At 37.9% G+C, this 13,324-nt stretch overlaps 1 protein-coding gene across 1 annotated transcript in view; it reads left to right on the forward strand.

Moving 5' to 3' along the window:
• Positions 1 to 1,692: 1,692 nt before the first annotated feature.
• CCDC138 (coiled-coil domain containing 138) overlaps positions 1,693 to 13,324 on the forward strand; it is a gene marked incomplete at both ends in the record, with an annotated part of 20,925 nt that continues 9,293 nt past the window's right edge. The window contains 7 exons of the mRNA XM_010145090.1: positions 1,693 to 1,755; positions 2,282 to 2,363; positions 5,607 to 5,791; positions 6,781 to 6,939; positions 10,970 to 11,089; positions 12,545 to 12,622; positions 12,702 to 12,809. Of these exons, the coding sequence (XP_010143392.1) occupies positions 1,693 to 1,755; positions 2,282 to 2,363; positions 5,607 to 5,791; positions 6,781 to 6,939; positions 10,970 to 11,089; positions 12,545 to 12,622; positions 12,702 to 12,809 (795 nt within the window). The remainder of the gene's footprint in view (positions 1,756 to 2,281; positions 2,364 to 5,606; positions 5,792 to 6,780; positions 6,940 to 10,969; positions 11,090 to 12,544; positions 12,623 to 12,701; positions 12,810 to 13,324) is intronic.

Raw genomic sequence — 13,324 nt, forward strand, 5'->3', positions numbered from 1 at the left:
AGGAGGAGGAGGAGGAAGAGGAGGAGGAGGGAAGGAAACGCTTTCTGCCTCGCCTAGTTCCCGAGGTGCTTGGAGGTGTGGGTGTGTGGGATCTGTGTCCCTTCCCCCGGGCGTCACTGTAAACCGTGCGGTATTCTGTGTGCGCTCAGTGCGAGAGCCAAAGCCGGGTTTTAAACAGGCTCCAGGAGCTTTCGCGTGAAGTGTGTTCTTTGGAGTGCTGCCCCGTCCGTCCCTCGGGTTGCGTTACAGGGGAAGTGCTGCAGAGTCACCCTCCTCTGGGCGTGACGCTTCCCTCACCTGTTGTTACGCCTTCCCAAAACGCCGTGTGAGCAGCTTAGCCCGTAGTTTTTGCCCAGAGCCTTCTGGTGCCTGCCAGTCGGCCAAGATAGTGTGTGAGTCTTCTTAGCAGTAGTATCCTAGGCAGGTAGGAAACATATAAAATAGGGTAACCCACTGATTTTGTACCTTCTTTTGCTGCAGCAATTGATAGCCTTACTTAGAATGTGTTGGGAGGGTTTGTGGTTTTTTTGCAAAGCCTAGTGGTGAGCTCTGTTCTCAGGAAATTGTTTCATATCTAGTCTACCAGAGGAGAATCAAAACTATAGTTCGTAACAGACTGCCACGGTGACCGGACAGGGGGTTATAATGGGTATCATTCCCTCGCCGATCTAAAGCAATGCTGTTTAACACCGGAGAACGCCAGGTGCTTTGCACTGATATGGATAAAGACAGTGGATTGTGATTCTTCAGTGTCCATTACTTGCGCTGACATAATTTATGAGTCTGCACAGTGCATTAGGAATTTGATCTGCCTAAAAATAGCCGCAGAACAGCCCTCTCCCGCACCTGCTTTGCAGAAGGAATACTTCTGGCTAGGCACCTGCGCTTTGTCTGAAGTCTGTTTGTCATTCACTGAGACCACTTTTTGCAGCCGCTTTCTTGCATCTGTGTTCCATGGGTCAGCTGCTTCCAAAGTGTCCAGGGGATAACAGACCTCAAGTGTTCATTTAGAGTATGGCAGAGAGATGCACTGAAACACGACTATGATCGTGAGAGCTGCTTTGAGTCTGGTCTTTTCTAGTGTACATTTAATTGATTTTGCTTGTAGCCTAACACTTCTGGGTTTTAGGGGTTTTTTTTTAGTACATAGTTACAGTTAATAGGAAAAAGTAGAGCAGGAAACTTTGACATAAAAAAATCCCAAGAGATGCACTGTTTTTGTGATTACCTAATCCTCTTTTTAAGCCCTTATGTTACTGCCTTCATAATGTCTCTCAAATACTTTAAGCTATAACACTGTGAATATTTCGTTATTAGACTGTAGGGAATATGTTTCCCTCTTTCTATTAATATGAGGACTGCTTACATTTATAAATTGAAAAAAATCCACTTTCCTTTTCAAAGTAGTTTTGTATTAAGTGTCCTGTCACAAGGTGCCGTAACTGTTAAAGAAGTGAGTTGTAACATACACTTTCCCTGAAAATTCTGACTGTGTTACAGTGGTTTTGTGCTTCCTTGTAGGATGGCCTTTCAGTAGCATTGCACACCAAATATGAGAGCGGAAGCTCCATGCTATACAAAGGTAAAAGCAAACAATGGTGCTTTGATGTCTTTTGCAGGGAAAATACATACTAAAACTGTATCACTCCAAGATTTCTTGTAAGTAGTTTTGCATTTTCTCGTTTTAAATAGGTAGACATTCTTGATCACGGGTTTGTGATATTTGGGAGCCAGCCTGGAAATGCCAACATTCACGTAAAGAGCACCAGGGATGCTCTAGAACAGTGGTTCCCAACCTCTTTGTGTTTAAGTCCTGCTTGAAGTAGTTGGTAGCAGTCCACCACTAATGCATGCATTTGGCTTTAATTTAATGCTACATACACATTTATACTTCGAATGTTTTGGGGCTTCTTGACAAACACATGTGGCTCTTGCAGGCAGACAGCAGGGTGAAACAGTGTAGTTATCAGAATTCATATACTTATCAGTGTATGAAGGCAAGCTGTAAAATTCAGAAAGTCAAACCTGGTTTGAAAACTAAGTAATTCTTCCTACAGTTTAAGCTGTTATAACTCTTCATCCATTTGTCAGGGTGCATCAGTAGTTTTTTTGCTTCTTAAACCTACATAAATACATGGCAGGCATTGCTAATAAGCCCTTGTTGATGTATTACTGTCAGCTTCTCAAATGCAAAATAAAATAGTTATTATTTTATATATTCCAGGTGATATGGACAGCTCACTGGAAAATACAACCTTTTCTTTAACGAAATGTTCTTCAGAGTCAGAATTTACTGAAAGTGGAAGAGAGAATAGCATCAGATCTTCTAATGATTTCCTACAAAGTTTTAAAGACTGGGATTGGTAAGAGGTGTTTTCTCTTCAGCTCTCTGTTATCTTTTATTATCTCTTGTGATCCGTATAAACCAGGAGTAAAACGTTACGTTCAGATTGCACAGATCAGGAGTTGGTTTAAGATTCTTGTTTTCTTGTTAAGTAAAGAACTGTTTGAGGCCAATGTGTGAAATAATGTGAATGTTGATTTTGATGAGAACTAATATCTCACTCACTTTCTAGTCTGATCTGTGTATGTTGAAATTGCTAATGGGGTACAGGAATGGCATAAATCCAACCAGGTCATATAAAGTGAACCAGGAGGAAAGCAAACAGCTCAGAATGATGAACAGCTTTCCTTTTATTGAAAGATGATTTGACTCCAAAGCCGAGAAATCTCTTTTCAGGGCTACTTTACACCAAGTATTATAAAAAAATACTTAAAAAGGGGTTTTTTTGTTTTTAGCATTCCTGGAATTTGGTGGTTGGTAGTGGGAGGAGAGTGTTGGTTTTAAAAATTCTGATTATTGTTGCTGCTCTTAAATGTTGTGGTTAAAATTGTGTGAGTAATAACACCTTCCGTCCAAATAACCTCACATTGCTATTTCTTATCAGTCAGATATTTATCAATATCTTAAATTAAGCAATGTCTATCTTTTTATACAATGCTCTATATGTAGCATGTTAGAAAGGGACTCAGTAATTTCAGATTTTGGGTTTTTTGTATTTTTTTTAGTTTTGGTGATGAGCAAGATTTTTTTTGTTATTCAAGTGGTCTAGAAATAGAAGAAAAGTCCATTAATTTCTCTGAAACCGATGCAGTTCAAAATACAGCTATATACATGGAAACAGGTAATAAATATTGAATTTTAAATATTTTTACAACTCTGTGTGAAGTATAACATGCAATTAAAGCTACTTTATAGTAAATATATTTCTGCTCAGTTCAGAAATACAATAATCAGCTAAAATTGTATTTTGATTTGGGGATTTAACCTCTCACGTAAGTTTAAGTAACTCCTTTAGAATTAGTTTAGGGGATCCAGACATACTTGATGCAATAGGAGCATACATTTTAAAAAGAAAACTCAAACTTTTATGAAGCTGGTTGCCAGGTGACTTTATAATACAAATAAATAAACAAGGTGAGTTTGGGGTGTTTGTTTTATTTTGTTTTAAGTAGCTGGCTGCATTAACAAATACTACAACTCTGTTCAGGCAGATGTCCTTTGTCAGTTTAAGGATGGAAAACTGGCAGTGGGTAGAGAGTGTTTCCTGTTACTCGGTTAACTCAGGAAATTCTAACTAAAAGATTGTAGCAAGGACCTGGCAGGCATTCATTCATTCAGTGCAAATGTTTGAAAATGCTGCTGCAGTTGGAGTTGGAATCAGTGTAGCTCTGTCTCTTGTGGAGAGTTTTAGGTTGAGAAGGACACTGATGTATTCTTTTGAAAGTGTATCTGCAAGTGTGGGGACAGACAGACAACCAACCCCTAAGAGGCTAAAAGGAATCTTAGAAGCCAGGCAGAACTGATAAATGGAACTGTAATAGACTCTCACCAAGAGTTGTATTAAACGGGCAGGGAGAGTCTAAGAACAGCTTTCTGAAAACACATTCTTTCTGAGAAGGAAAAAAAATAAATTAATTGCTCCAGGAAAAATGTGTAGTTGACACTAGGCACAACAAATACAAAACTTGTATAAATATCATGCACATTTGTTTCAGGTATGACTCCTTTTTTCTGGTTTCTTTTCCCTTTTTATCTGTTTTTGTTATGATTTGTGTGGCATTGTACTAATTTTGCTCTTCTTCCTAACCCCTGATGCAGACACACTGTGGCAGAACAATAGGTTTGGTTTATTGTCCTGCCTGGGCTGTGATGGGTGATCAAGCATGGAGCTGCCTAATGCATACCGCCAGTTAGCCCAGATGACATAATTTGCTTATCTTTTTCGTGTTTCTTGATGCTCCTTCTCATTGTCCTTCTCTCTTCCCTAGTTGCCTGCCATATGAACAACCTATTCCTAACTACTTTTTCCTCTTTGGCCTGAGTTTTGCTACACCTGTACCTGTTGTGGTTTAAACCCCATGGACAGCTCAGCCCCACACAGCTGCTTGCTCACTCTTTCCCCTTGCAGTAGGGAGATAATCAGAAAGGTAATAGTGGGAAAACTCATGGGTTGAGGTAAAAACACTTTAACAGATAAGTAAAGTCTGCACGTGCAAGCAAGGCAAAACAAGGAATTCATTCACCACTTCCCATCGGCAGGCAGATGTTCAGCCATCTCCAGGAAAGCAGGGCTGCATAATGTGTAATGTTACTTGAGAAGACAAATGTCACATCTCTGAATGTCCTCCACTTCTTCCTTATTCCCCCAGCTATATATTGCTGAGCACAACATCATATGGTATGGGACATCACTTTGGTCAGTTGGGGTCAGCTGTCTTGGCTATGTCCCCTCCCAGCTTCTTGTGCTCCCCCAGCCTGCTTGCTGGTGAGTAGGGTGAGAAAAAGAAAAGGCCTTGACTCTTGCTTGCAAGCACTGTGCAGCTAAAACAACCCTGTGTTATCAACACTGTTTTGGTCACAAGTCCGAAACATAGCCCATGTGATGAGCTACTATGAAGAAAATTAACTCTATCTCAGCCAAAACCATCACAGTACCCAAATTTGTATTTCTGATGCTGTCACCTATATCATCATGGCCTTACGTGATACCTAGGTGCAGCTGGCCTTGCAAGATGTCTCTCCCTGAAAGATTCCAGTACTTCAGTTATCTGCGAATTTTGGCCATTTGACTGTTTGTGAAATCCAGCCATTCCTCATTGTGCTATCTGCTGTTATTTGTCTTGTCTAGTAGTTTCTCATGTCATGTCCTGTAGTTTCCTCAGTCTTGTTCTGTTAACTTAGAAGTCAGGCTGAGGTCTACTCAGCAATGAATCACTTGCCTGAAGCCCTTACGAAAGTAATAGGAGATTTATTATTCAGTCTGTGTATAGATTTCAAGCTATCTATAGGATTTCTATATTGGAGGGCGTAGTTTTACTTATAAAATTCCATTGATGACTGATCAGTTCAAACAAGGCATGGAACACAGCTTTGAGCAATTCTCCATAGTTCTTTAGGAGATTACTTTCTCGTGTTGATACCTCTTACTCTATACTTGTCAGTCTAAATCCTAAAATAAGTTTCTGCTGGTTTGGGACAACAATCGTCATTATTTATCTAGGACTTAATTTTTTATTGTAAAATGGATTTTTCCTTTCCATAGGCAGCACCTTACCATCCTATTTTGCTTCAAATACACAAGAAAATAGCGACCAAAATATTACCAATGGTTTGGTGAGGAAAATTGTGAGTGGAACTGGTGCTCAAGGATGCAATAGTCAAGAGTTAAGACCACCTCACATCAACCAAATTTATGATGAATTATTTGTCATACATCAGAAGCTTCAGGTAGGAACTGGAATAATCTTAAAAGTTTTTCCTGAGTAATGATATGAAGATTCTCACTTTTGACAGAAAATTCAGGAGTTACTTGAATGCTAAATCACTATTAGTTATGTAGTAAAACTCTGTTGTCATCTGCTGCTTCCCTTAATTTTGACCCTACTGATTTGGTAGTGGTGTAGTGATGCTGTGACTTGCATAGTGGGTAGATCAGATATAATTCCTGTTAGGGGAGCTTGAACACAGCGCTTTGACATCCAGGAGTGTCCTGTGATGCACTGTGGGCATGAAGGGAAACACCTGCTACCATTGCTTCTCCTGAGAGCATCTGAAACTATTCTTCTGACTCTAGGCATTCAGGAGTGCCTGCCTTCACAACCTCCTCTGAAAACCCTCCGTTATCTTTACTTTGTGCTGCTGAGGAATCCTAGCAGTTCATACACTAGCAGGCCTCGACTGCTAAGAGGAAAACCTCCTATATGGTTTTATTCTTTAATAGCTCCCATGCTTCTACTGTATTCCCTGCCAGGACTGTCTTTTGCACCATACAACATAAAAATAGTTTTGTGACTGTTTTTTCTCACCACATTTTCAGGGATACTTGCCACTAATTGAAGAAACGATATAGTAATCTAGTGTTTAGTGTAGATAGTTGCATCAGAGACTGTTTTGTCTTACAGTTAATACCATTATCCAAAACTTTGGGAAACAGAAACCTAAGTTTATTTGTCTCGGTTTATACTTAAACAACCATGTAGAGTTCATTTTTGTATTTTGGGAGGCTGAGCCATCCTGAAGCACATCAAAGTCATTTGGGTTAACCTGTGGGGAAATTGAACATAGATGGACATCAGGATACTTTTAAATAGTAAGCTATTGTCTAACACTGTAATTTAAAAAAATGTCTTTGGGTGAGAAAATGCAAATTCAGTATAAATTGTGACAATTTAATGGATTTTAAAGGCACTTCAACTTTTTTTTTTTCCTTGATACAGAGAGAAAGTTCAGCACAGCAGGAGTATGCTCTGCAACTCCAGAAACGAGAGCGTTTTCTAGCAGAGCGAGAAGCATTGCTTTGTAGACACGAAGCAGCTTTGGCTAAAATAAGAGATGTTGAGGAAGAAGTTCACACAAAATTTGGAATTATAAAAGAGGTGCATTAATATATTTAATGATGTTTATTGCTCTACACGCCATTTAATTTGTTTGTGGTTATCTTAAGCCATCATGTTTCCTGCATATAATGCTTATTTCTCTAACGTGCTTGAAATCCCCAAATGAAAGGTTAGCGTAAAAAGTACCAGACAATATTGTTACCGCAAATCAGAAGAAAAACTCCTTAATACCAATGTAGCATTAAGAAGCAGTGCTGGATGCACAGGGGATAATTCTGCCTGTCGTGCATACTATATACTGTCGCAACCAAAGGTTTTGTCACCCGATTACATACATATTCATTATTTCCCCTGAAATAATCATAATATTCATTCTATTTCTAAAAACTGATTAATATTTTTCATAGCTATTATGCATGCGACCTGAGCTTAGGAAGACTCATATGGTGGAATATGGCATGTCCTGCCGGTTGCGGAAGAAATAGTGTTTTTAAGCTTTGCGATGGGAATTTCCCATATATTGTGGTTAATTGGCAGAGGAGAACGTCTTATCAGAGCTTGTTGTGATTTATGCTGGTTTCGACTGGTCTTCAAACGGCTCAGCTCGTCTTTTCTCTTCTGTTTTGTCTCCTTCTGTCTGCTTTCTCAAGCCGTGCAGATTCTTCTCATTCCTTTCCCAGACTGCCAAGGTTTTTGTATCTCTATTGTGCAGGCTAGCATTTACAAGGTAACATAACAATATTGTTACGGGTTTTGTATGGCTTCTGTTTCAGAATGGTGCATTTAGTTGTCTGATGTGTAGATACGTTTTACTGTTACAATTTAGAAAAGAAAGTTACTTGTTTCTCAAATAGCAAAACCTATATGACCAGTATTAGAGAAAAATATGTGGTCTGGCTGTAATTAGTTGTATGTATCTTAAATGAGTATCTTTGCATTAGCTGTAGTTGATGGAGGGAAGGCTTTAGGACACAATGAGACCTTATGACATAACAGCTATTGCAGAGAGTATTAGCAAAACAACACTCAAAGGTTCAAAGGAAGAAAAGATCAACCTAACTTTGGGAGTGTAGGAAGAAATTAAATGGTATGATTTTGCTGTAAGAAGAGGTAGTGATTAACAGCGCTGTTCTTTTGAGTGTTTACTCTTAAATTTAGGTCTTGTGAAAAGTTTTGGTTGTCATCCAGAAGGTCACCAAGAGAAGTGTTTAAATACATGCACTTCGTGTCAAAACCATAAGCTGAGAAATTAAATTTCTTCTAAGTTTGCAAATAAACCTTTCCCACAAGCTGTTGAGGGAGCATAGACTACACGTTAAAAAGGAGAAAAGGGCATCAGAAGACCGGGACCTCAACTTTTGAACAGGGAAAGAATAAGTTAAGGCGTTAATTTAGGTGTTTCAAATCTTCCGAGCTTCTAACAAGGTTACACCAGTTAGAGAACTGGCTGATGAAATCCAGGAAAGATCAGTTGTTATCTGTGACAATTTGTGGAGGCCAAATGAAGTATTACAAGACTAAAAAACTGTGGTGCCTTTCTTTTCAAAAGAAAGGAAAGAGAGGAAAGAGAGTTGTACAGCCATCAAGGTAATGACAGTTCTCTAAATAAATAAACAGATCCTGAAACAAACTATGGACAAACAGCGGGAAGCACAATGCAGAAAACAATGCAATAAATAACTACTAATGTATGTTAATCATAAATTGTCAAATCCTTCTCTTTCCCACTACAGCAAGGTAACAGGCATCAGTAATAGAGGAGTAGTGGTTATATATATGTCTGGACTTACAGTTTTGTATGGCATTTTCACAATCGTATTAGGAAAGTATAACAGCAATGTAATTCAGTTGGTATAAAGCTGTAGTGAGGCAGTAGTTCATAGTAAAGATGAAGCAATATACATAGTGGATTCTGGAACATCTTTTTAGACCAGGATTATTCAGTATTTTCAATAAGAAGTTTGGTGGAAAACAGGACATTTATTAAATTTGAAGAAAGTAGCACCTGACAGAGAATTTCAAGTGTGCTGGAAAATAACATTAGGATTAAAATTTATCTTGACAAACCGAAGGTATGGTAGAGAAATATCAGCTACAGAAATAGAGGATGAGCAGATGCGTGGGTTAAACATACAGCATGAATTGAGGGTGAATGTGCCAATCTTCAGCTGCGTAAAAGGATGCCACAAAGAAGAAATTTTTTTTTTCATGTCTGTGATAGAAGAAGTAGTAGTAGTAAGGGAAAATTAGGTTAAGTATAGGAAAAAGTAGATCTAACAAAAATAATTAAGCATAAGCATACAAATACGTCGATTGGTAAGACCGCAGTGTTTACAGTACTAGAGGTCTTAAGAACAGACTAGGCAAACATCTGGCAGGAGTGAAATGGTGTAGCTGTTTATGATATGGATGACATTGCCTGATTTGATCATAGAATTGGATGGCTTAGATATCCTGGCATCACCTACAACCCTATGGCTTAAAACTGAATTGGTTCTACTTACGTTTTTAATTGTTCTTTACTGTTATTCTTCCTAGAGAGGTTATTGAACTTCCAATAAAGCTTTTAACTGAGTATGTAGAAAATAGAAGTGAAACATTACATGTGATGTGATAGGGATGCACTGAATTATATGTTGGTAACATCTGTACATTTATGGGTATCAGAAGGGGTTCTGTTATTTCATACAGTTGAAAGGACAAGAGGAAACAGCCTTAAGTTGCACCAGGGGAGATTTCGGTTGGATATTAGGGAAAAATTTCTTTGCTGAAAGGTTTGTTAAACATTGCAACAGGCTGTGCACAGAAGTGGTGGAGTCATCATCCCTGGAGGTATTAAAGACGTGTAGATGTGGTGCTGAGGAACATGGCTTAGTTGTTACCTGGCAGTGCTAGGTTAAATGTTGCTCTTACAGGTCCTTTCCAACCTAAAAGATTCTGTGAATCTTTGTCGTCTTAGGCAAGTGTGGGTAGGTGCTTCAGACAAGAATGTCATGCCCACAGCTGTTCTGATCCTATTGATAGGAGTGGCACTTGAGGAAATGAGGAACTGTAGATGGTTTTCCTCTATAGCTGCAATGGAAGTTACTGACCTTCCAAGCAGAAATGTAGAGAAGGGTCTCTTCAGGGCGTCCTTTGAACTGCGACTGTGCTTTATTTTGGTCATTTACACATGTAGGGAGAGGGGATATGGCTGGAAATGGAAAAGTAGAGAATGAGGGGGTGAATGAGTGAAGACTAGGGAATTAATGGAAGGGGAGAAAAGAAAGATATTAAGTATATATAGTTGGAATATTTTCAGTGACTCCAGAGTACCAGAATAAGGGGAAGAAAAGTAGAGAATGAGGGGGTGAATGAGTGAAGACTAGGGAATTAATGGAAGGGGAGAAAAGAAAGATATTAAGTATATATAGTTGGAATATTTTCAGTGAAATAAGACTTAACCGTTTTATCAAATCTGAGGTGCTTAAAGAGATGCGCTGGTGTCCAGAGGAGGTTAAATCTAAAATAAGATTCAGGGAAAAGAGAAAAATGGCAGTGGATATGCAGGTTGTAGTTAACAATTGATATGCTTGTGCTGTAAACCAGAGCACTGGTCTACGAGGCATAGGATTAGTTTCTTGCTCTGCGTGATTCAGTGTGAGCAAAGCCAGGAAAACTAGTTGAAACCCCAAAAGTTGCTGCAAAACAGAACCACAACTTTTTGTAATTATATGGAAGAATCAGCTGAAAAGAAAATATTTGGAATTTATTTTAGTACACAAACATTTTCCACATCTGATTTGTTTGAGAAATATACATATTGATACCATCTGTTTTGGGTAGAATCTCTAAAAAATAAGAGCAATAGGCTGTGCACACTTTTAGTTTCTTTTTAGGTTCTTCTTAATATGCAGTGTGGATGTTGTTTTTCTTAGCTACTTGGTTGAATATGAAAATTTGGCCATGCAGAATTACAGACTTGATCTTTGAAAGTTTGCCCTATTATTTTAACTCTAAAATGGAACTTAAGAATTGTTTCTAAAATTGTCTCTTGTAAATAATGTTTTTAAATTTGATATTTCTACAGCAACACAAAGCAGAAGTTAAACAGCTGACAGAAGCCTTGAGAGAAATAACTAAACAAAATAGGAGGATGAAGTCATCATTTGACACCTTGAAGGAAATGAATGACTCTTTAAGAAAACAGGTGTAATTAGTTATTTCCTGTTAGCAATAATTTTACCCATTGCAGTCAACAATTTAAAATATTTGAACAGCTTGTTTGCAAAATTGTTGATTTTTTGTTTCTGTAAGAAGTTTATGAATGACTGAAAGTACTTTCTACATCTTTTTCTAGTACTCGCAATTTACCCTCCCTGATCTTTCATTAGACTTATAAGTTGGAATAAGTTGGACTTATTCCTGTGACCCACTAGCAACAGCCAATTGTTAGTAAGAACAAATCCATGTCTTCTGAAGCAAATTGAGAGTTGATGGAGATAAAGTATTTTATGACATAATAGAATCCTCCCTATGCTGAATTGCTGTGCTGATTCTATTAAATAAAAACTAGAATGTGTATTTTTAACTTCATGTTTGATCAGTATTTTGGGGTTTTTTTTCAAATGTTAATTAAGGCAGTATTCTATCAGTTCTTAAACTGAGATGGTGATTCATAGTAATACAGAGAGTAAGAATTTTTGTCTCACTTGACTGTTAAGTCTGACCTAAAATACTGACACACAGATTGCTAGCTAAACTATGTGACCATTTTTTATTTGTTAAATTAATTACAGTTCTGATAGCCTGAGTACAATAATAATCTACAGCAGAGCCTTATTCTTTCTCTTAGAGAAGGTCAGACATAACTTCTAGAATGTTAATGTTCTGGCATAACCAAGAACCACCTTTATTTTCCCTCACTATAAAATCTTTGCATTTCTGTGCAAACTGAGTTCTGTGATAATCATGGTATTAATTGTTGTATGCATAGAGTTCCTTATATTTAATGTTTATTGTATTTAAATTGAGGCTGCAGTTTCCCTCATCTTTTCTCATAGAGGAAACTGGTTTTGTAGCATGATCAGTAACTGTTTCATTCTGTGGAAAAGAAAACTTTCACCCTCCCCCATTATTAATAAGACTGTTGGTCCGTTCTTGAGATGCGTGTTCCATTTCTATATCCTGATTTCATGAAAAGTAATCAAATGTGTAGTGCCTGTATATCTAGATTGGCATTGTAGTGTTTATTATTCCCTTACAAACTGAAAGGTTGGGGTGCACTTCAGTGAAGATCTGCTGCTGTCTTATTTATCCTGGAACAGGTTTCCCAGGGAGGTTGTGGAGTCTCCCACCTTGGAGATACTCAAAAGCTGTCTGGACATAGTCCTGGGCAGCCAGCTCTCAGTGGCCCTGCATGAACTGGTGGGGTTAGACCAGATGACCTCCAGAGGTGCCCTCCAAACTCAACCAGTCTGTGACTACTTAGATTTGTAGAGGTGGATGGTGATTTTGTTTCTATCACTTTACATACTCATAAGAAAAAACTTGAGCTTAAATAATCTAGTGGCTCAGTAACCACATCAAATTATTTCAGTGTGATAATTAAGTCAAGAATTGAGTTTTGAATTTCAGATGCTTTAATATTTTCTGATTCTTTCAGTTAAGTGATGTAACTGAGCTGAACAAGAAGTTGGAAGGTCGAGCAAGAAAAGTACAGGCTCGTTTAGAGAATCTACAAGTAAGGTTTGTTCTGACATGTACTTGCTTCTTTTATAGGTAACAAGTGAAATATAATTTGTTGTTACACTTTATTGTAGAGGAAGCATGAATTTTTAATGGTGCAGAAGCCTAAGTGGTGTCAAGTGGTGCAACAAAGTAAACCTGTCAAGCAGGAAAAAGTGATGGTAACATCAAAAATTTCTAAGGTAAGAATTGGGCAAAATGAAAGATTCATTCAAAAGACATTAGGCAGTGGTGCATTCTCTGTATTTGCTAGAAATTAGAAAATGTAGCTTCCAATTTTATTTTCGAAGTCAGTTAGTTACAGTAGGAAAAGATACAGTTTATATTGGGGAAAAACAGGCAGTCAAGAAAGAATTAAGCTTGTTGCTAAATATAAGTCTGTTGGATTTCATATTTTGTATGCATATAGGATAGGTATATGTTTTATATTTGTATGGTATGTTTTCCTCTCCCTGTCATGTCATCTTTCATCTGTCTATTAAAATTATAACCTGCTTATACTGTAACTGGTTTATTTTGCTGTGTCAGTGCAAATCTTAAACTCATCCTGATTTCTGCTACAGTACAGCACAGTTCTTGTGAGTAAAACCAGCTAAAAAGTAGTCAGTCAGCAGTATCAGATAAAGTTTTTTAGTTTTCTAAGCCAAAAGTAATTGTACTACTGTTATTTTTTTGAGAAATAGTCTTCAGTGAGGGA

Source organism: Buceros rhinoceros, unplaced genomic scaffold (genome assembly GCF_000710305.1).
Source record: "Buceros rhinoceros silvestris isolate BGI_N320 unplaced genomic scaffold, ASM71030v1 scaffold19490, whole genome shotgun sequence".
Lineage (NCBI taxonomy): Eukaryota > Metazoa > Chordata > Aves > Bucerotiformes > Bucerotidae > Buceros > Buceros rhinoceros.